The sequence below is a fragment of the Eurypyga helias genome, unplaced genomic scaffold (genome assembly GCF_000690775.1).
Source record: "Eurypyga helias isolate BGI_N326 unplaced genomic scaffold, ASM69077v1 scaffold17591, whole genome shotgun sequence".
Classification (NCBI taxonomy): domain Eukaryota; kingdom Metazoa; phylum Chordata; class Aves; order Eurypygiformes; family Eurypygidae; genus Eurypyga; species Eurypyga helias.
The window spans coordinates 44,123-66,487 of record NW_010229127.1 but is presented as its reverse complement, the minus strand read 5'-3'; the positions used below and the strand labels follow the sequence as shown (position 1 = coordinate 66,487).

General features: G+C 41.9%; 1 protein-coding gene across 1 annotated transcript in view; it reads right to left on the bottom strand.

Moving 5' to 3' along the window:
* The window catches only part of LOC104516082 (phosphatidylinositol 3,4,5-trisphosphate-dependent Rac exchanger 1 protein-like), a gene marked incomplete at both ends in the record, with an annotated part of 82,681 nt that extends 63,702 nt beyond the window's left edge, over positions 1-18,979 (bottom strand). Inside the window, 4 exon segments of the mRNA XM_010160291.1 lie at positions 4,322-4,423; positions 8,165-8,269; positions 14,497-14,619; positions 18,908-18,979. Coding sequence (XP_010158593.1) covers positions 4,322-4,423; positions 8,165-8,269; positions 14,497-14,619; positions 18,908-18,979 — 402 coding nt within the window.
* Positions 18,980-22,365: the final 3,386 nt, after the last annotated feature.

The window sequence follows — 22,365 nt, the reverse complement described above, 5'->3', positions numbered from 1 at the left end:
CCATATATAAGGCTTGTACATTAGACAGACTTTTAATGAGAGCAACCTAAACTCAAAACAAACCCCAAAAAACCCCACAACCAAAAAAAGTGTTTACAGTCATCCACTTCAAAACTTCAGAGTTTGGTTCACAAAACATGGACACATGTAAATTTGCAAGTCGTAAATCTGAAATCATGGGTAGTATTTCTTAAGGTGCATCTGCACTTTAAGATATTTCACTATATTATTCCTAATTAAGTAACACAAATTACCTCCATGCTAGATGCTATTATTCTGAAGAATACTGACATAAGGTATTAATTAAAAATATTTATAATATTTTAAATATGTGCCTTACCCTCCTATTTCAGTTGACTTTCAAACACAGACGAGTGAATTACTGCGTTCATACTGTCCTTATCAAACCTAACTACTTAACTTATGCTATACTTATGCTATGACAAGGTCATATCAAAGTTATGAGAAAATCTGGATGTTCATGAACTCTTGCTAAAAATGAAAGACAAGAGGAAAAAGTAGTATAGCTCTGGTCTATGGCTTTTCTAATCAGTTGGAATAACAGAGTATCTGTTTGCCCTGGGAATGAGATAAAATAAGATTCAATCCCCTTGAATACAAAACAGCTATTTCAAGAGCAATAACTGCAGCTCAGTAGCAAAGGGAGAGCAAACACTTAATTTGAGGGTTGGTTATTTTTATATCTACTTTTTTTTTCTCCCTGGGAGAGTTACATTCTCCTGATCAGCACTAACAGATCAGCCTGTACCCTTAGCCGTTCTCATGTCTGAAACATGTGCGTCCACTCTGCTAATTTTGTGCTATTGAGTATCAAACAAGCCTTGAATGGGATACAAGTTATTCACCGTGAATTTACTACCTTTGAGAATCAGCATCAACTAACCACAGATACTCTTGGAGCTGAACAACCCCCGGTAACGGCATTATCTCACTGACTGAGGCAGATTTGTTGCCTAACTGAAATAAAATTCTCCTCAGCTTTTTTTTAAAACTCCTACTTCCTGTACAGGGCATTTCATGTAGTGAACAGCGTGTGATTTCTATCAGCATGTATGCAAAAGAAAACCCATAGAAAAATGGAATGCAACATCACGAGATGCCTTGCACAGCTCCTCACACTCGCTGCCCTCGTGTTTTTTTGTTCGACAAGCAGGCATGGGCCCGGGTGAACCACCCCAGAGCCCAACTCCACAGTCCCCACCCAGAAGGCAGGGCACAGTGCTGGTGTCAGAGGACAAATCTAACTTTCTTCTAACTCACTGTGGCTTGAAGGCAAGAAACACTGATTCGGTCTAAGCCCTGCTGGCCTTGGTTTTCAAAGAAGGAAGGTTTGGGTACCCAGGTCTATTGACATACACAGCGTGAGAAAGTGGAAACCCGCGGTTTATTTCCACAGGCCAATATTTGATCCCTAGAGCCCAGTGACTTTAGTTACCACTGAACTTGGAAAGATTTGAATTATGGTTTAAAATATTTATTTTGTTCTAGTCTTTTGCTTACTACCCCCCTTACAAAAGAAATTCTTAAAGAAAAGCAAGATAAACTGGCCCATTCATAACTCTTTCAATCCCTGATACAGAACCTCATACTTTTTGAGGTAAGAGGTTTTGAAAGACCTGCCCTAGAAAGGTACAGAGGAATGGGAAAATGGAAGCTGAAGAATACAAAAATGTCATTGAATCAATGATGCTACTACTTTGTAACCAAAGGTGTGCATTTCTTCTGCATGTGTTTCTGTAGCCAGCATCCTCATGGCATTTCAGTAAAAGCCCTCAGACTTCTGGAAAATGGGTAGCACTGGCAGGTTATGAGATTCTAATATTTTGAATAGCTTTTAAAAGAGAACAGAGATTCTAATTTGCAAGTTAAGCTTCTGTATGTAGATAAAAAGTCAACAGACTATCCAAACTGATAGAAATCTACCACTCATAATCATGTTTTCCAAAAAGCTTAGAAATTAAACAGGTCTTATTAGCAATGAGTTTCAGCAACCAAGTAACACTAAAAAGGGAAAAAGAGGAGGCACTGAGGTCCAGAAGAAACACAGGGAGTTCTCTTATGTACATGACTCAGCTGAGATCCCAAAACTGTGCTTGAGAGGTGAGTGGTGCTCCACATATTGAATCTGATACATGAAACCACATTGACTTCAGAGCTTCTGAAGGCTTACCAAGGACATAGAGGAAAATATAAGAAATATGAGTGGTAACAGTGATCTTTTGGTCTAAAAAGTTTGGAAACTACTGGGATATAACTGGTTAAAGATCACTTCTACATAAGCATAGTGAGGGTACACCAGATACAGACCAATATGGATGGATGAAGATGTCTCCAGCACAGAATAAATAGATGATGGAACCTGGTCTACAAGCTCCGTACCCATCAATAACTCCCTTTATAGAAAGGATAACCATGGCAGGAAAACTGCAGGAGATAAATACTTCATATTTTCGTAACAGCACAAATGTAGGGGTCAGTTCAAAAGTGACAATCCAGCCACTATGTCCTCTCGTTGAAGTTTCTTGGAAAATAAAACAGGGATCTCTGTAAGGAATCAAAGCAATCTCTGATTTTCAGTCTTGAACACACAGTCAGATAACAAACACAGAACACACCACACAGTGAAAACAAGAAAACATAAACTATCAAAATACTTGGTCAGGAATGCACATTTTAAGGTTCCCACATTCTCATGTCTGTTTACCATATCTGATACTATAGGAATTCCCCTTCTGTGCACAAGGATGTTGCTCAGTCACCACGCAGATCTACAGACTGAACAGGCACCAAATTCTCTCCCCACTAACCCCAAATAAACACAGTGGACAGACTTAAACTTTGGCATCATTAGGTTTTCAATTATCTCCACATAACCAGTCCTCTCTAAAGATAAATCAGAGCTGGGGTCACTTAACGTGCTTTCCTGATCTAGGCATCCTTGCCCTATCTTGACTATTATTAATGCTGTAGCGGTCTCACAAATTAGCTTCTCCTGCTATGTGCCTAAATTCTGTGTGCTTTTGTTTGTTCAAACTGTAAGTGAAATCATGGACAGAGTAAGTGGACTGACCAACCGGCTGTATACACATAGACCCCGGTAGCTGCATCCATAAGGAACGGTGCATCAGTGTCTGCTGCAAGACGGGTTTGTGCACAGCTGCACAGACAACAATGAGTCTACCCCTAGAACAGACGTATATTGAAAATTCAACCCTGAAAGCTCCAATTGGATGGAAAGAAGTAATTTGAACATTTATCAGATTAAATAAACAATTTTAAATGGAACAACAGATCAGTATTGAACTAACCAGCTTGTACCTATGAAAACCCTTATTTGTGCTGAACATATGGACACAGCACTGCAGTAGCTTTACATGAGTTACAGTCGATTCATGTGGTCAGCCTGTGACCAAGAGTAGCAGCTCATCATAGAATTCTTACTGTCTTCCACAACCCAAGAAGGAACCTTTCTTTCAAAATACGAGGTAAATTCTTCTTCTATTTTTTATTAATTAATTTTGTTTTGGTAAATGTAACATTACTCTGATTGAGAAAGAGACTGACATCACTGATGATTGATGACCGTTAGCCAGAGAGCAGCTACAAAGCCATTGGTGATGTAAGCTCTCCCAGTAACTGCCTTCTTGTCCCCACCAGGCAAGTGACCCAGCCCTGACCTGAAGGGATGAGAGGCAAGTTAGCTCTTTCTACGGCTTTTATTCTTAGCCCCTCCAGTAAGAATACTAGCAAAGGGGCCAATTAGTGCCCATTGCAGTAGTCATTTCTGCAATGCCACCCGTCCTTTGGGAACTCCTCTGAGACAAGCAAACAGTTTTCAAACAAGCCACCAAACAGCTGTCAGATGATACAGGATTTTGATCATTACTGACCTGAACACAAACTAGAGACCTCATGATGAAAGATGTATCCCATTTCCAGTCCCCAGAGCCATCCAGTCCTTCAGAACACTGATAGAATTCTATCTGAACGCAGCTTTTCAGGAAGTGGCTGAAATACCACTCACAAGCCTTAGTAAACGCCTGAAGAGAACTGAAGTCAGAAGGCACTACTCAGTGAGTTAGCCTCCCTGTCTACCCACACCATTACAAGACTTAGCAGCCTGTCAGCATCAGTCAGCTTTTTGACTACCCATAGAAAGCTGTGTTCTTCAGAGAGGATCCAAATTTTAGAAGTGCAAACCAGGAAGGTAGTAGTGACAACAAAAGTCGGCTAAAAAATTGCAGAATCACTCCATGAATAAAAGAAAAAAACATCTGGAGAAATACTTTCTTCGGTTTACCTTAAGTAGAAGTGGATATTTGCAAATCCTCTGAATTGGAGTCAGCAGATAACCCTCTAGTGGAATGTCTGTCGTCTTTCTGCCTCCCAAAAGCATGCAACCCTATAATCAAAAAGGAAACAAAGGTTACCTCAGGCACAAAGCTTCCAGATGCTCTTTGACCTAATTTTGTGTTCCTCTAACATATATTACGGACAAAAAGCACTTTGCCACACCAAATACCCAGGAAATGGGACTTCATTCACCACTGAAATACAGACACCAAGCCTGCAAAGTTCTTTGTGCATCAGCAAAAGAAAACTCAGCGTGGGTAACAATGGCTGTGTAGAAAGGTATCTTCCCAGAGAAATGTTACTCAGCTGGTGACTGAAAAAACATCACAACAATCAGCAAACCTGGATGCACCATTCCCTAAAGGAATCCAGCCTACCTCCACAATTGGTAGAGTCATTTCTCTTCATTCCCTTTACTAAGTCGGCATTGTTGGTCCAGAAAACTCTTGAAGGCTAAAAGAAAGCCCACTAACTAGTAATGATGAACTCCAGTCCAATCTTTACGTCTGAAGAAAATCGAAGTGGAATTGAAATATATGAGTCATCCACATCACAACCACCAATCTTCAGGCAAAACATGATGTCTAAGCACAGCTGGACAAACAGCACAGGCACACACGTAGCTCTCAACCAGTCACAGCACATGTTGCTGCTTGCCCAGCAAGAAAAGTTATGGGACATGCAGGCAAGGCTACCTTGTAGGTAGGAGATAAGAGGGAAATTCAAGGAAATCACATTTCTTCAATTCTGATGCTCATTTAAATAATAATAATAATTTAAAAAAAAAAAAGAAAAAAAACCCACCACTCCACACACTCAGGTTTCAGCATTACTTTTGTGAAGCTCTGTGACTTCCAAACAGAAAAAACAGGAAGGGCATTTCTCTACCTAGAAAAATTACTCCTCTCCCAGTGGTGTTTAAGCACAGTAGGGAAGAGGACAAGTATGGGACCAATACACTAAAGAAGTCCAAATCCAAATAGATTTTAGGCTGAGGTACAGAAGTGGCAGCTGAACAACCCTTAATGGTCACAGAATGAGTTCACATAAATTTGGAGGATTTCTGCACTCCAAAACATTCATTTCACAGATAAATTTGCACACGCTACATCAAAACAAGTCATGCTCAACTTCTCCACAGATTATGGCAAGTCATTTCTCAGGACTGACATGGAAGGGGAGTATAAGAATTGGGTATGGCATTGAAAAACAACCTATAGTCCTTGACCTGTCCTCATTTTGTCACAATCATCAGTAATGTCTGTGTGATAAACACAGACCTACTGCAAATTTTTTTCTATATTTCCCTGAAGATTATGTTATCAGTTGCTGCCAGAGACAGGTAGTGGTCTCAAATGGACTTCAAATCTACTTCAGATAAACTAGTCCACATTTCTGTGTTTGACCATGAATCTGGACAACTTTGCTCCAAAAATCACCCCGGTTGCAAACCTGGCCTGTCAACAGAAGCTGAAGTTTAAATTCAGTTCAGACAAGATGTGCTTGCTCTGGGGCAACACTGATAACATTTTCCCCTGTGAAATGTGTGCTGTGGCTCAGACGCATTCTGAAATTTAGTGGGTTTTTGGCTGTAGTTCAACAATCCTCCTCTTCAAGGAATGTTCACAGACATCATACATAAATCTCATTAGTCCTAACTGGTATTTTTACAGACAATCGTCTGTAAAATAACCCTTCCCCAGGCTATTCTAGATCTGTGGCGCTGGCTACTAGCTCACAATGCTCCCTGTCCAATTTTCCAAGTCTCGAGTGATTCAGTCCTTCCCATCTCTTCTTTCAGCCCTCTCTCTAGCTCTGGGCTCAAAACTGCCCTTTAACACTTACTGATTTTTCAGACACATTCCCACATTCTATATTTCAGCAGCTGTGAGGGGGCAATTGGGCCAAATCTATCCTCACAAGCAAAGCTTTGTATTTTAATGCAGCTTTCTCTGCATGGTGGCATTGTAGCATTGACTTTAGGAAGCAGTGAGAAGAAGGGAAGCCAGGAAGAAATTACAGCAGCCACAGCAAAGCAGACACTTGAGCGTAGCCTCTCCTCCCATATTTACTGCTATTTTAAGAGTCTCTTGGATTCAGGTGCTGCAGCAAGCCACAGCAGACAGTGTGACATCTTTTATGTGCCTCATAATCAGTTTGCCAGCTGCTGCCGGTAACACAGACAGAAGCCTTTTGCCAACACACTGGAAATGCAGAACACACTGACTGTTGGGAAGGATGGTATTTACATGCACTTTTGTCTCTCCACTTTCTCATTAGTTTCCCTCAACAGAAGAACCCAGAGGAACTCACAAACAAGAAAAGGGTCATTTGGTGACTCAAACTAATGGTTTAACAAGGTTTGTTAAAACTCAGACGTGACAAAGATTCTGACTACCCAATAGCATGAGTGCCTGTCCCTGCTGCTCCCTCCAAGGCCTATATTTTGTGGCTGAGAAGAATGTTTTGGCCCTGCTTTTGACAGACATTTATGCAGAACTTATCTTTTGCTGCACTATATTGGGAAAGGGCAGACCTTTGTCAGAAAGGAGAAAAGAAGAGCAGGAAGAAGAGCAGGTCCTTTGCAAAATGACAGCCTTTCTTTTACCTCATAGAATTTACTAAGGAAAAAAGCTAATGTGTTGAATTAGTCCTTCATGAAAGGCTGCGAGAACTGGGCTTGTTCAGCCTGGAGAAGAGGAGGCTCCGAGGAGACCTCATTGCAGCTTTCCAGTATCTGAAGGGGGCCGACAAGGGTACTGGGAGAGGACTTTTTACAAGAGCCTGTAGTGATAGGACAAGGGGTAATGGGTACAAATTGAAATCAGGGAGGTTTAGATTAGATATCAGGAAGAAATTTTTCACAGAGAGGGTGGTGAGGCACTGGAACAGGTTGCCCAGAGATGTTGTGGATGGCCCATCCCTGGAAGTGTTCAAGGCCAGGCTGGATGTGGCTTTGAGCAACCTGGTCTAGTGCAAGGTGTCCCTGCCCATGGCAGGGGGGGTTGGAACTAGATGATCTTTCAGGTCCCTTCCAACCCTAACCATTCTATGATTATATGATTCTATGATTCACCTAACTGCCAAACCCATTCCAAATGCCAGGCATTCATGACCAGGAAAACAAGACCCCCAGAAAATCAAGCAGAACTGGGGTGAAAGCTAGGAGGAGCAAAATCCAAGAAAAGAAAGAAAAATAAGGAATGTTGAGCAGAAGGCACTGTCTACTGGTTGTTTCTCCTCACAGCCCAGCCTCCATAGAGACATTTGAAGCTTGTATGCCAGTCCCTCTACACCATGGGTTGGAGAGGGAGTTGGGTCATTTCTGACACAAGCAGCAATGACGCAGTCAAAACAATTAAAGCGGACTGGATTTCTTGCCCACAACTGGACTCATGGGGAAAATGGTGTCAGAAACAGGCCACATTTTTTTGGTGGGTCTGCAGGTGGTGAATTGGTCAGAGAACTGAGCAGGGAATCAGATCCCCTGGGAACTAGTCACACTCCTGCTGCTGACTTATTGCATTACTCCTTTCACAATCTCTGCTCAAATTTTCCTGTTGCTTCTTTGAAAAAAAATCTTCCCTGTTTCCACTGAATTCACTCATACCAGAGCTGTGCTTAGTTCTGTGCCTGAACTCAGTGACTTCAGTATCTATTCATCCTGAGTGCTGCATACCTAGAATGGGTAATGTCTGCAAAATGCTCAGCGTTCCTAGGATACCTAAGGGTTGTTATGAGTACAGTGCAGTCAGATCATTAAGTTAAGAGTGCTAGAGAAGGTGCTTACCAGGAGGAATGTTCTCACTGTTGGGATCTTGTTCAATTCCATCAGCAGTCTGAGTGCTTTCTCGTGGTTGCTACAGTACTCCTCGTACACGAAGAATTTGTCTTTCTGCAAGGAAAAACATAGTAACTTGTTGACTCAGACAGAACTGAAGTGACTGTTTTGTCACAGTCTGATACCAAATTCTTTCAATGGGGTGTGCACTCAAGAGTGGCATTAGGGTTGCAGTTTCCATGAAGCGCGTGATACTCCTCTAATGTGAATAATGCGTAGAGGTGTTTCAGTAACTGCTAACTTAGTCCATTCTAAGTTAATATCAGCTTCCTAAGCACAGAGACTTCCAGCATTTTTCTTCTCAATGCATCACTAAAATAATAGGGCTTTTTGCTGAAAGAATGGATTTTGCTATCTCAGGGATACTTGTACATGAGTCAGGATAGTCTGGCAGAGTGGCCAGGAGCCGAGTAAAGCCAGGAGCAAGGGGACTGACATTTCTGAGCTGTGCTGACCACTCCGGCAAGAGGAAGAAAGAGGTGGCTGGGACAAACCAAGGCTTGGAAGAAGCTCAGAGATCTGGAGGGGAACTATAAACACAAAGCAACCAGCTGGAAATCCCCTGCCTTTCAGGGCTGGGGGGAACCCCTGGTGAGTTGGCTAGATCACTTAGTGAAGCCTACTGTTTGTTTCAGAACACAGTTTCAATGCAACACTGAACTGTGGGTCAGCTGTCCCTAACAGCTTCCTTAAATGGAAGAATTTCATCAAATACACACAAAATAACCAACACAGTACAGAAATCAAAGGAAGGGAAAGGTAGCTTCACAACTAGATGGAGGTACTTACACTGGAACATGTCACACCCACCAGCACATGCAGTGGAATGAAATCCCCTGTTAAGAAACAAGGGTCAGCTGGCAGCACCAAGTTCTGCTTTACTGATCTTCAGAATCAAAGACAGTGCAACTTCTTCTAAATAAAATGATCAGAGATACTGACCCATTGCAAATATCAGCTATCTGGAAGCACCGAACTGATTCACTGAAGAAGCAGTAACAACTATATCCATGCCTGAGCAGCTCAGGCAAGGAGCGAGTTGATCCTTCCAAGGCTGTTGGGAAGGGCTGAGCTTTCAGCAGCTATGTTACGAGATTCCAGTATTGCATTCACTGGAATAAAAGAGAGGTCAAGAGACTGTACTAGGCTTTAGTCAGGTTAAATGATTCAGAAGCCAAAAAGACCCACCATTTTTTGGGCGCTCCTCACAACAGTAGTTTCTTTCCTGGTTCAGGCCGGGTCCTATGCCACAATGCAGTGCCCTGCAGAGCTGTGAGACCAGCTACTTTGCATATCAAAAGTAATTTAGATGCATTAGCGTGGCACCCTGCCAGGGGTAATATGCAAAGCCTTCCAGAGCTGGCATCTCGGGGCACCATGCACAATGCCCTCCAGAGTTTGTGGTGGCATTCAACAGCATTACATTTCCACTTGGGATCCCAGCCTGAACACATTCTATCTGAATGTTTTTATCTCCCCAGAATTAGGAAGTTAATTTTTTTGAGTTTTGATTGGAGTCCTAGCACTCTTCAGAGATGCAGAGCTTCCTGTGTTAGCTGTAACTATCTGCAGAATCTACCTACTTTTAAGACAGCTCATAGTGATCCAAACAAACAAAACTCTCAACTGAAGGAGTTAAGTAACAGGAATCCACTGGAATACAGATTTAGTCACTGGGCATTCCCTTCACTATTGTCACATGGAAAATCAATTGTATTAATAGTAGTTCAGGAGAATTTGACAATCTGATCAGATGTTCAATTGCCAGATATACATGCTCAGAGACTGCAGAATGCTTTTGGGTTGGTTTATCACTAATACGATGATTTTGGTTTTGTCTCTTTGTGCTTCCAAAAGAATAATTGAGAATAAATAGATCCATGTCCAAACACAACAACAATGGTACAAAGCAAATAAAACAACAGCCACAGAGTCTGGTGCAAAAAGCTGGAATGCAGATGTTCAAGACTTAACCTTCATCTGCATCTGTTCATATTAGTACTGGAGTTTAATACTGGGAGGCTGACAAGAAACAAAGGCTTCTGACCACCAGATGCAGGAAAAGGCAGGGCTGGGTCCATAGCACAATAGAAAAGAGACAATTGAGAGGCATGGGATTGTTTTTAACCATAAAAACTGGAGAATTACAAAATAAGATGACAGATATACGAGTTTCTCTTACATTTCCTCCTCTCACCTCTCCTCAGCTCCCTGGATGCACACAAGCAGTATGCTTGAAACTAAAAATAGTAACCATTAACACAACAGCATCCGTTACATCAATGCACACAAAATGTCATTGCTCAGGTTTTTGACTGCAGCTTTGAGTGCCTGGAGTTTTGGGAGGTTATATTTAGAACATGACAAAATCCCTTTGCTAAAGCTCAAGTCAGTACAATAATTATACACACACCAGAGTGCTTTCATCAAGTCTTTTCCAGCTGTCCTTCATGCATGAGCCCCACAAATATGAGAACTATGCTTTAAATTACTCAGTGTCTGAAGTGTTTAATTTCCTCTCTGGGTGACATTCAGTCCTGGGCTCTCCCATCTCCTGGTGAGGAAATTACCAGTTACATAATTACACATGTTAGCCCAGGAATTCTGAACCTGCAATTACTCTGTATTAAAGTGCAGTTATGGTCAGAGATGCGACATAAAAATGGCACCTTCTTACTCAGCAAATCTTCTGTATATGCAGCTAGACTTTCTGATTTTGGTGACAGAAATAAGTCTATACTGTCCTTAGCTTGGTTAAAATAAATCTTTAACCAATAGTTTATTCTCCAAATATGTTATTTTTGGTCCCTTAGAACTGCCCACATACTAATCTGAAAACAGTGTTGACTAGAAAAAGAAAATAAGACATTTGGAAAATTGTAACGATTTTATGTGGGCATATCTTTAACAAGGCATGGCATTTTCGTGTTTCAAAACAGGCTGAAACTGACTTTGTCAACATGAAAAACCTAAACGAATCAGAAAATACAACTCAATAAAACAAGACCCCTGATGACTTAGACAGTAAAACTGATCACTCATGCAACATCACTCCTAAAAATTAGAAGAAAACACATTTCCCTTGAACAAGTTTCTAGCTCTTACATCATCAAACCTTTAGCAATATGGCAATATCAGAAATGAAGCATCTGTCAATGCTCTGCCCTTCTGCTCTGCAGACAGTCACATGTTTTCATGACCTGCACAGAAGCGCCTAGGCTGATGAGGCATGATCATTCCAAGTTTGGCGTATAGCTCTCTTTGATGTTAAAGATTTCTTCTACGTATTCTTCTGTTTAAGGCTGCAGATTTGATTTTGAATGAATGTTTAACTATGTTCTTTCCTGTCTGTCAGGCCATACTGAACCACAACTCCAGAACTGTAGCACCCAGCATCAGGCAATGAACTTCTCATGATCATCTGATCAAATGGAGTACACGAGGGCAAACAATGTCTGTCTGCTGAAGGGAGCACCTAAACATCAAAGCAAGTGCATTTCATCACTTGTTAAAATACTTCAGAAAGTCAATGTGCAATGCTGGAACCCTTGAAAAATCTGCTGGCTTGCTTCAGGTGTTACTCAAGATCGAGAATGGTTTAGTTTCTCCCGAGCTGGAGATACAGAGTTGAAGGTCCTGGCATTTAAATGGATCAACTCTGATCCATGAGGCTCATAACAATTCAAAGTGATGTCCTGTTTCTAAAGATTGGCGGACTGTTGTTGAGTGAGGCTCTTGTAGGCCAAGCTAAACCAGGAAGAGAGGCCTACATAGCTTAGAGTAAATTTAGGATACACAGATCTCATGAACAGGACCCAAACGCTGCAGTCTGGTGGGAATCTGGGGATCTCTATCAATGATATATATGACACAAGGAAAATATGCACCGCTAAGAAATGCAGTTTTTGGATAAAACAGTGCTTCAAGAATTCTCAAGCTACTCACCAAGTTTATGAGCGTTTTCTGAAGAAAATCACCTGGGCTAACATCTGACTGCCGACAAGGACCATGTTCGTAACCAGGACTAAGAACGACCTTGCCAGATGACCATGACAGAAGATGCACTGCTACAGTCAAGATTCACAGGCCTTTGTCACTTTCTCACCACAAACTCCCCTGAGGATCCACCGTGATTTGATCATTATGGAAAAGCAGCCCTGAGGGTGTTCTTCCTAGTACTTCTCAGCGCATGGCAACAACTAGAGAATCTTACCCAAAATGAAAGGCCAAAGACAGATGTTACCCATGTTTTCCCTGGGTAAAGTGGCTAACAAAGTGCACTCTGACAAAAGCTCTTCAGCCATGTTGCAGGAACACATCACTGGAAGAGAATGGTTGGGTTTTCTCCAGGAAACCTCAAGTGTGCTCCAAGGGCTGCTCCTGGTGGAAAAATACTGTACACCATTTAAAAAACCAACTGGTTTCAGCACCACAGAAACACCTTCAGGAGTACTGTTTCTGAGGCACAGGGGTCTTGATGAATGCTTCTGCTTCATGAGAACAGCCCCAGTCGGGAAATGGAGCTTTGGCAGCCTCAGCAGAAGGGAAAAGAAGACTCACTCTGAACCACAGTCACTACTGGCATCTCTCTGTCACTGCTGGAGACTCACTATAGAAGCTTTTACTGTGACAGGGCACAAACCCCACCTCCCTCACTCCTAAACACCCAGAGAGAAGCTTGTCTTCTAAAACTCAGGCACAATCTGCACGTAAGGACAAATTATTCCCTCCTCTCTTGATAATCTTCTCTTAATTGTTCCTTACTCAGACACCACAATGCTCCTAATAGCATTCCTACATTTTCTTAAGTTAATTATGGATGAGGGCAGCTTTTTTTATATATTTTGAATTGAAAGTATGTTTTACTTCCTTCTGCATAAGCTGCTTCTTCCCTAGGGGATCATGAAAGAGTTGATGTATACATTATTTGCAATGCACTCCACAGACAGCAATGGAAGCTGATCTCAGTCAGACTGCCTCTATCAGAAGACAAATTCTCACCAGCACTCATCCGTATCCATTACAGTTTCATAATTCCTGTACTGTTGCATGTTTGATAAACAAGGACCATTAAATAATTAAACTTAACAATAATAAAGTTATAAAATTTTATGTTCATATACAAAAACACTACCAATAACTACCTATACCAGGCTTGAACTCAGTCAAATGACAGGATGTTAACGTTTCTGGTTATTCAGCACCTCCGAAACACAGTAGACAATTTGACAGCATCACTCAAAAGCCCTCTAATTTTCATACCCTCACTAATGAATATTAACATATTAGTACAGCACATCTTGTTAGTAGGCAATGATTCTGGTGGGTATTCAAGGCTTTAAGCTCACCAGTGTGTTTTTCAGCAGCTGACCATCAGTCACATCTGATAAAATTTTTGGCCATGGTCTCAATATAATAGTTTCTGACACTATTTTAGTAATTTTCACAGCATAAATAGGAATTAAACAAGGGTGGGTAGTTGGTAAAGCTCTATGAGTAATGAATGGCTGTATAATTGCTGTCTGCTCAAACCTGATGAACTGTGAAAGCATGAATTTTGATTACGAAAGCATAACAGAACATATTTTGATAGGAAAGTGGCCTGTGGCTTAATACAGTTAATAAGAATTTGAAGAAATGGCTGTTACGTACGTGATTTCTAATTTTCAAACATCTCAGGAGGGCTGCTCCAAGTGAAAAAAACGTGTAACTTCATATTATTATACATGTAAATTAGGTAACTCTGCATTTAAATTAGCCCAGCTTGTAACTAGGTGTATGTAGTAACGGATCTTGCATATACAGTATGGTCTATGTGCATATTAGTCAAAGATTGGCGCACATAGAGGACTGAAAATCAGGCCAAGTTAACAACCAATCTACCACAGAAAGATTTTAACTATTTTTTTTTCATTTTAAAATGCACACCAAAATTACTCATTTACTTGAAATTGTGTTGCTGTTTTAAAACATCTGGAACCACAGCCGACAAATTCTCAGCTGTAAAATGTGATCAGCTGGGTGAGAAAAAAAAGGAAAAAAAATATTCAATGGGAATAGGAAAGGTTTCTAAAAATAGCTTGTTGTTTGGCCGAGTTTGATGTAGTTTCCATTGTTCTAACCTCATTCACAAGTTTTTTCCCACCCTAGCTACAACTTTCATACAAGACACACATTGTCATAGTATTGCCACAAGCCTTAGAGATTAGGACTAGCTAAGGGGCTTGGGAGCTTTCGGCAGGAAACTGCATTTTCAGATAGCGTTAAGTCATTGTACTTACAAATTTTAAGAAAACATTTCCTAGTTCATGCTGAGACTGAGGTTCTGGTTGTAAACAAAATTCCAGAGCAGCCAGGAACTCCTTGTGAACACCAAGAATGTCTTCGATGTTAGAAAACAAGATCTGAAATATAAAAACATCGCTAGCTGTTAATATAACTGTTTCGTTAAAGTAGTAGCATCAAAATATTTTGGCCCTAGACTTACTGTGATAGGACCTAAAGTGCAGACAGACCCATACAGAATGAATTACACTGTATTTGCCCCTTTCCCGGCCCCGTGCGGAAATCTTTATTGCTACTGAAATACCTGCTGTAACTGAAGGTTATCTTTCCAGATACCTGAGCGTGATGCACATCAGCAGCCTCTTTCAAATCTAGAGAAGATTTCCTATGAGACCAACCAGGTGAATGGAATCACAAGGACTAAACTCACTTTGCAGGAGATAGAAGAAGGAAGCATTTGCCTTTCTTTCCCATGCTTGAGAAATCACTTTCTAGAAGAAAGGGACTTGAAGAAATCACACACAAAAATATACCTAAAAAAGAGACCAAATCCCCATCCCATGGGATCTAGCATTTCACTGACAGGAGTACAGAATAGCACAAAATGCTGGCAAGCCACAAGAGCAGCGATTTAGAGTTCCTTTTCACCAATCTCAGTGTTCTAAAAGGCGCATGTAATGGGACAGAGGCCCCCAGTTCAGACGCGTTCTAAAAAGTAATTCTGCAATCTCACAGCTAAACGAGCCCTAGCGATTTGAATGTACATGTGCTAACAGGTATAAACTGCCAGGGTGAAAGCTGCTATAAACACATAAGCTTTATAAGTCTTAATCGTTTTCATACAGAATATGAAAGTGTGAATACAGATGTAGGATGTGGAACGTTATACACACAGGGGGAGAAGTCCTGATGTGTGGTGACACAGCCATCAGTACTGACGGCCACAGGAGGAAAGCCTGAAGGGGCAGAGCAAATCCTGGAGTCTGCAGTGACATACGTATTGCAAACAGCATTTTCTATCGCTTCATTTTAACTATGCCGCTTGCAATGAGGAGATCTGCAGTGCAGTCAAACCAGCTTCCACACTGGAAGCAGCCTCCCAGGTCTTGCACAAAGAGTTCGTGACACTCCTCTGAACCCCAAAGTGTGCAGCCTGCCAGAGCCAGCCCTTCATCCTCCTGACATTCAGTGTGGGAAGTGATTGAATCTAACATCTTCCGACACTTTCCAAAGCATCTTACCACAACACTAAGCTTTATTCACTAGATGTGACACTGGGTCAGTCTGGTGGCTGGTGACATGGCAGTAATTCAGAAAAACAATAGTCTGTAAATTAACTCTAATCATTAGAGACAGGAATGAAACTTTAATTCCTGGTTTAAAATCAGTTTTGTTTTACGGAGGTAAAGATCAGGAATTCAAGGAGCCTACCAAGGTTCAACTTTATACCTGCTGATACTCAAGGGGCGGCAGAGTATTTCTCTCAAACTCCTCCTGCAAGTTGGCTGCATGTGCAGAACAGAATCTGTTATATCTTCCTTGTCTTTGCTCCCCTTCCATTTCAGGAATACTGAGATATGGTAGAATGCACCATCATTAATGCATACTTGTGCCTCATAGCTCCTTTCTAGCTCTGAATAAACTAAAAGATTCCAACACACCGAATTTGCACTGTTGGGCTCTGAACCAAAGTAAGGGACAGGGAGCTAGGACCATTTGATTGCTTCCAGAACCATTCCTATGCTAATTCAAGCAGAGCATAGGATGGTTCTGTCACATGGCTGAAACTGATGTGATGACACAGTAGCCTCTGTCTGCATGGCTTTGCCAGAAGCTGTGCCAAAAGGGATTAACAAGGAAGAGGAAAACATCTGTCAGGGATGATTTTATCCATCAGGAACAGTCTTTGGGGGGTATTTTTGGATCCAAGAAATATCTGTGTAATCTCATGAACTCCATGGTGGTCGGTAAAGCTCTGCTTGCAGCAGATTTCACAGATAAGAAGAGTTTCTTGAAAATCAAGGCAGCAGAGAGCTTGACTGCATGTGCTTCTGTATCAAACGCAGTCACCATTTATAAGCCTCATTCAAGGATCTTCGTCTGGCAGCTTGCATACACCCCCAAGTTGTACTGCCTTCCATCTACTGTATCAGTAGACATCAGTGCCCTATTGTGAATGGAGCGGAAGACTAAAATATATCAATAGTTATTCAACACAGTGCATTGAATAAACTAAAAACATTTTTAATGATATTGCTGCAGCTGTTAGTCACTGGAGTACTTGTAAAATCTGGGCCTGGCACAGGACTCAATGTGGCCTTTCTGAAAGGGGGATACAGTGGCCAAAAATTACTGAAATCTCTAGTGCTTAGCATCAGCTGTAGGAGAAACCTGCAAAATTAATAATGGGAGCAATAACCCAAATTACCCTAAAGAGTACTTTCTCCTTTTGCTCAGAGGTGAGTGACTGCCAGAATACCCTGTATTTTCCTCTAGACATTTCTGTTGCATGAAGAAAGAGAGGAAAACACAGAGTTCTCCTTATATAAGCTGCCAAACCATTTATACAGTCTCTGCTACCAGCCACCTCACATCTCTCTGGTGACTCGAGATACATAATATTAGCAGGCAGAGTTATCAGAAGTCCCAGCACCACCTTGCCTGTCCTGCCTCCACCAGCAAGGATGGAAAAAGGAGAGGGAAAGAACAACTATCTTTCAACTGCAGGAAAGACAAAGAAATTATTTGGGGTAGAGGGAGATAATATTGATCCTGCACAGGAAAATTGTGCCTTTCTGATTCTAATTCACCAGCAACAGGCATAGGCCCTTTATTACTGAGAGGTGGTCTGTTACTGAAAGCTAGGTATTGTAATAATAAGAATAAATGAGGTCTCACAGTGGCCTCAAAAAGATCCCCCAGGCACTTCATGAATGACACAGAAATGAAGCGGTACTTTCCCAGAGGAGTGTGATGAAATTCAAATACAAATACATTTAAATCAGCAGAGAAAATATGGATTCTTCTGCACAGGCTTTGTGGGCACTGCATGTGATTACATGGCAGTCACAATCAATACCCATGTTGATGATACACAAATAGTAATAGAGTAACAACTTTCAACATATGAGGCTGTTCACCAAATTGGCAAATGGTTGTGCAGGTTTCTCTCTCATGCAGAGCTTACTTTTTGCCCACTTCTCTGCACAGGAGACCTATTGTCACTAATGGCTTGTCTACTTTTTCTTCTAGGTGGTGAGTGTCTGGGGAGCAGGGACTTCCAAATTTGAAGCTACTAAGAGGCTTAGCACCAAAAAGCTGCCAAGCCATCCCGCTACCAGCGCTTCCTGATGCCAGCCACTCGATGCTGCAGTATTGCTAGCCTGTAGAATGAATAGGAAGCACTGGGGCTAGAGCCCTGCTGGGATCTCTATATGTTCAGGTAACACTAGCACCTGGCATGGAGGCAGCAGCCTTGGGGAACGGCATGCCAGCTGCAGTAGTGCTGACTGGTGCGATATACCTACTATTGCTGGACCCTGCTCCCACGAGTGTAAAGGGCGAAGTTTCCGCTGGTTTAGGAGCTACAGGATCAAGCGCAAGCCCAGCAAGCCAGCCTCTAAAGGCAAACAAACTGCACCCTGTCCCACCGATCATCAGATTTCACTAGCATGTGTGTATAAAGGGGGTTTTAGTTTCACATTTGTATGTGCACAAGGAGAGTTATTTAGCCAAATTACTACAAGAAAGTGTTGCTTGTATTTATGAAAATAACCAACAACAAGGCCTCCTCTGACCATAAGCACCAGAGAAGCTAGTATATCACAGCTCAGTGTTCTGTGTCTCGCATCTCTTTCCAGTGCAAAATTCATTGAGGAACCTCCTCATGCAAGGGTCTCCTGCTACCTAATCCCCCCACAAGAACTGAACTCCTTCCCACTAGGAACACAAAGGAATATTCCTGCCTCTTCCTCACAAGCCCTATCAGTTGTAGATTTTTGAAAGACATCAGATGAAACTGGTTAACTGAATAGCGTCAAGAAAAATAGACAAGGGCTGTGCATTCCCTGCTTTTCGTCTCAAAGACACTGAAAAGGCCTCTCTGTCCTCCACCCACCATTTCAATAACCTTTCCAAAATTTAGTATCTTTGACAACACTACACTGTTGTCAAATTTTACTGAAATTAGTTGGTGTGATAAAAAAAATTGCTGGAAGATGACAGTTATACAAATGGGCAAACAGATTGACAGATAAACTGTCAACATGAGCCTCTTTTCCTTCGGGAGCCAGTTTAATAATAAGCATCAATATGACATGAGGATATTTGATATTCATATCCCTCAGTCTAGCCTCTCATTACGTATCATTTTCCCTACCAAGAAAATGAGGAAGATAGAAGAAATACCTTAACATTCTCCTCTGTTATGTACTTCTCGGCTTTGTCCACAGCATTCTGGCGGATCCGGTGAAGAAATGCCTGCAGAGATAAAAAAGATTATGTTCAAATGGCTTGATACGGTTCGATTTCAGTCTTTTATATCCTCTAGGTTCCCATCAACAGTGCGGCTGATTACCTTTAAGACTGAAAGAATGTAAACATTTACCAAATCACCACCACAGTTCTTCGACTCAGGGCTGCATTCAGGGCAACACAAAAGACATTTCCTACAATGCTGTTGGGCTTTGCCTGGCAATAAATGTCTTCCCTCTGTTGAAACTTTTAGACTTAATTATCTGTTACTACCAATAGACTACAGAGAGGGTGTGTTTGTTTTCTCTTTGAAGGTTTCCCTCTCTCTAAGATGCAGCTGTTTTGACTTGGGGAGGCAGTGTGCTTGACACAATTCAAGATGTATGTCAGCAAAAAGGACTGCAAAGAACAACAAAAGGACATTCATGTTGCTGGAGCTGAGGCATGTCTGAGCTATGAGCCAGGGCTATGGATAAGTTCAAGAGACTCGGTACATGGGGAAGTAAAATGAAAATCTCCAGGCAGCGCCTGGAACACATTACCCTGGTTTGCTGTAATTCATTTGGTTTAAGACAGACAAAACGATGCTGGAACTTTTCACCTAAGCTAGGTTTCCTCTTCCCTCAGCTCTGCACAGCCTTGGCTTTAACAAGCAAATCAAAAGCTCCTGGCCAGATACAAATGGACAGTGATATGAGTATCAACCTTCAAAGCATAATTCTGGCTACTGGAAGTAAGGACCTACTTGCATTTCTACTGAACATACCCACAACGTATTTGACCCAGTGGGAAGGGTTTAGCAAAGCACACTGTATGGGATTTCTACCTCAAGTCTCCCCTGGTTTAGCAACCACTGGCTAAAGGGCACTTCTGAACTGAGAGTAGGGAATTACCTTCCCCAGGCATCAGCAGAGATGCAAATATCCCCAGGTGAGACTGAGGGAAGGCCATAATCTGCTGTGATAAGCTACATGACCCATGCACAGAGGGGTAGAGGGCTTTCCTCTCTGTCTTATTCGTGGTTTTTAACTTGCCTCCCACACAAAGGAGTGAGCCCTGGGGAGTGCTGTGAACAAGGAAGGAAGGAACTTTTTTGACCCACCTGAGACACAGAGGGGAAGCAGGTTAGTTCTTTCTATTTATGGTACAAAGCAGCTTTGTTACAGCTTGATAATAAAAGGCTTTTAAAAGTTGCACTATTCCTGAGCAATGCCCATGTCAGCTGATGCACACTCAGCTTTTTCTTTTTCCTTTTTGTGGGTTGGGATTGGCAGCAGCTTACAACCTGATAAGAAGCAATGTCACTGAACCAAACTTAGAGCTTATGGAATGCCTTCACTCCTGGTATTTTGTTTGGAAGACGATGAACATGTCCCTCTGTCTGACTTCCAGCACTAAAAAGGGCACATCTCTTTCTGCTAGGCCATGGCTCTGTCACTTCACAGCCATTCAGGCTTTACAGGACAGGCACCAATAAAAACAGAGATTAATTAGTCAGGGACAGACCCTACATTTGTCTTCAGCCCTAGATTCTCAACCTGGTTTTGAACAAATTTCAATGACTATAACCATGTTGCTCCTCTTGTATTACTAAACAGGATGGAGATCATGGCCACATTCCAGCTAGACATGGAGAGCTTGGAGCACGTTGTGTGGACTAATAAGTCTGAAGAACAGATTCCTGGGCTAAAGGAACAGGACACATGTGCCAGCAGCGGAAGAGGCATTTTATAAGAACCAGCCAATTCACCTTGCCAATAATCTGGCCAGAAACTGCTTCAATGTGAAGGTACTGCCCAGCACCTTGGCAACAGCCCGGGAGCTGTCTGAGATGGAAGTGTTCAGCATGATGACTAATGGCAGGCGGATTGACAGGAATAGCTGTTGCCCTCCCACTTCAGTGTTTGGTGTGATATCTGAGCATTAATAACCAGGCATCTGATTAGCATGATGTGCTACCTGATAAAAAAGTCACTCATTCTCAAAAGATAAGCCAGGCAGAGATTTTTTTTTCCTTGCTTTAATCACATCTCTGTTTGGAGACAAATGCAATTGGAATGATTAATTAATCTACACAATTAGCAGCTCCACTGGTGACTAATAGTTACCTGCATATTGGTCCCAGTATGGTGGGTCTAATAATAGAAAGCTGGTAAACAGAAGTGCAAATCACATTAGCTGTTACAGGCTAGTCAATGAAAAAGCAGAGTCTGTGTTAATCTACAAAACAGCTTTTTTGTGATGCTTGTCTGAAACGATCATTTAGTTTGAGCATGAGAAAAGGAGAGAGAAAAATCAAACAAAAAAAAAGAAAGCACAGAAGCAAGGAGAGAGGAGAAAGGAGGAAAGACATTAGAGGGAAAGGGGCAGTCGACTTCGTAGATAGTTTGTCAAATCTTCTACAGCCCATGATTTGTCTTGATGTGCATGAACAGCAGTCTCTCCAGTAATAATAAAACAAGACAGTTACAAAAGATTTTAGTCCTAGAAATTTACTAGTACTCTATTTTCCAAAATGAAATCCCCCATAAAAATCAAAACTCAGTGGATAGAGGATTTGTTCCCCCATTTTAAATACCTCCTCACATGCAAACAGAATCTTTTGCAACAGTCATTCAAATGAAAAAGCATGATAAACACAAGCTATTAAACAGCAGCTCATAGAGCTAATGTCGCATGCCCTGTTCACATGACAACACTGCTTTCCTTCCAAACCACCTCTAGCTTGGAAAAAGCAGCCCTTGTCCCAGAGATGCTCTTCAGACATTCAGGTCAGTGTTTTCCAAACTACTTAAGGGATTTTTTGTGCTACCCGTTTTACTAGGCTCTAGGTTCCTCTGCACCAACACCACACATAGAATAGTTTAGATCATCTTTAAAGGTCCTTTCCAACCTAGTCCAACCCCCCTGCAATGGCCAGGGACACCTTCAACCAGATCAAGTTCCTCGGAGCCTCATCCAGCCTGGCCTTGAACACTTCCAGGGAGGGGACATCCACAGCTTCTCTGGAAAACCTGTTCCAGTGCATCACCACCCTCTCCAGGAAGAATTTCCTCCTGTATCTAATCTAAATCTACTCTCTGCTCATCTTTGTCAGTGACACGGACAGTGGAATCAAGTGCCCCCTCAGCAAGTTTGACATGACACAGAGAACTGGGCTTGTTCAGCCTGGAGAAAAAAGGCTCCAGGGAGACCTTATTGCAGCCTTCCAGTACCTGAAGGGGCTACAAGGAAGCTGGGGGGGACTTTTTACAAGGGCCTGTAGTGACAGAACAAGGGGTAACGGGTTTAAATTGAAAGTGGGGACGCTTAGATTGGGTATCAGGAAGAAGTTCTTCCTGGAGAGGGTGGTGAGGCACTGGGACAGGTTGCCTAGAGAAGCTGTGGATGCC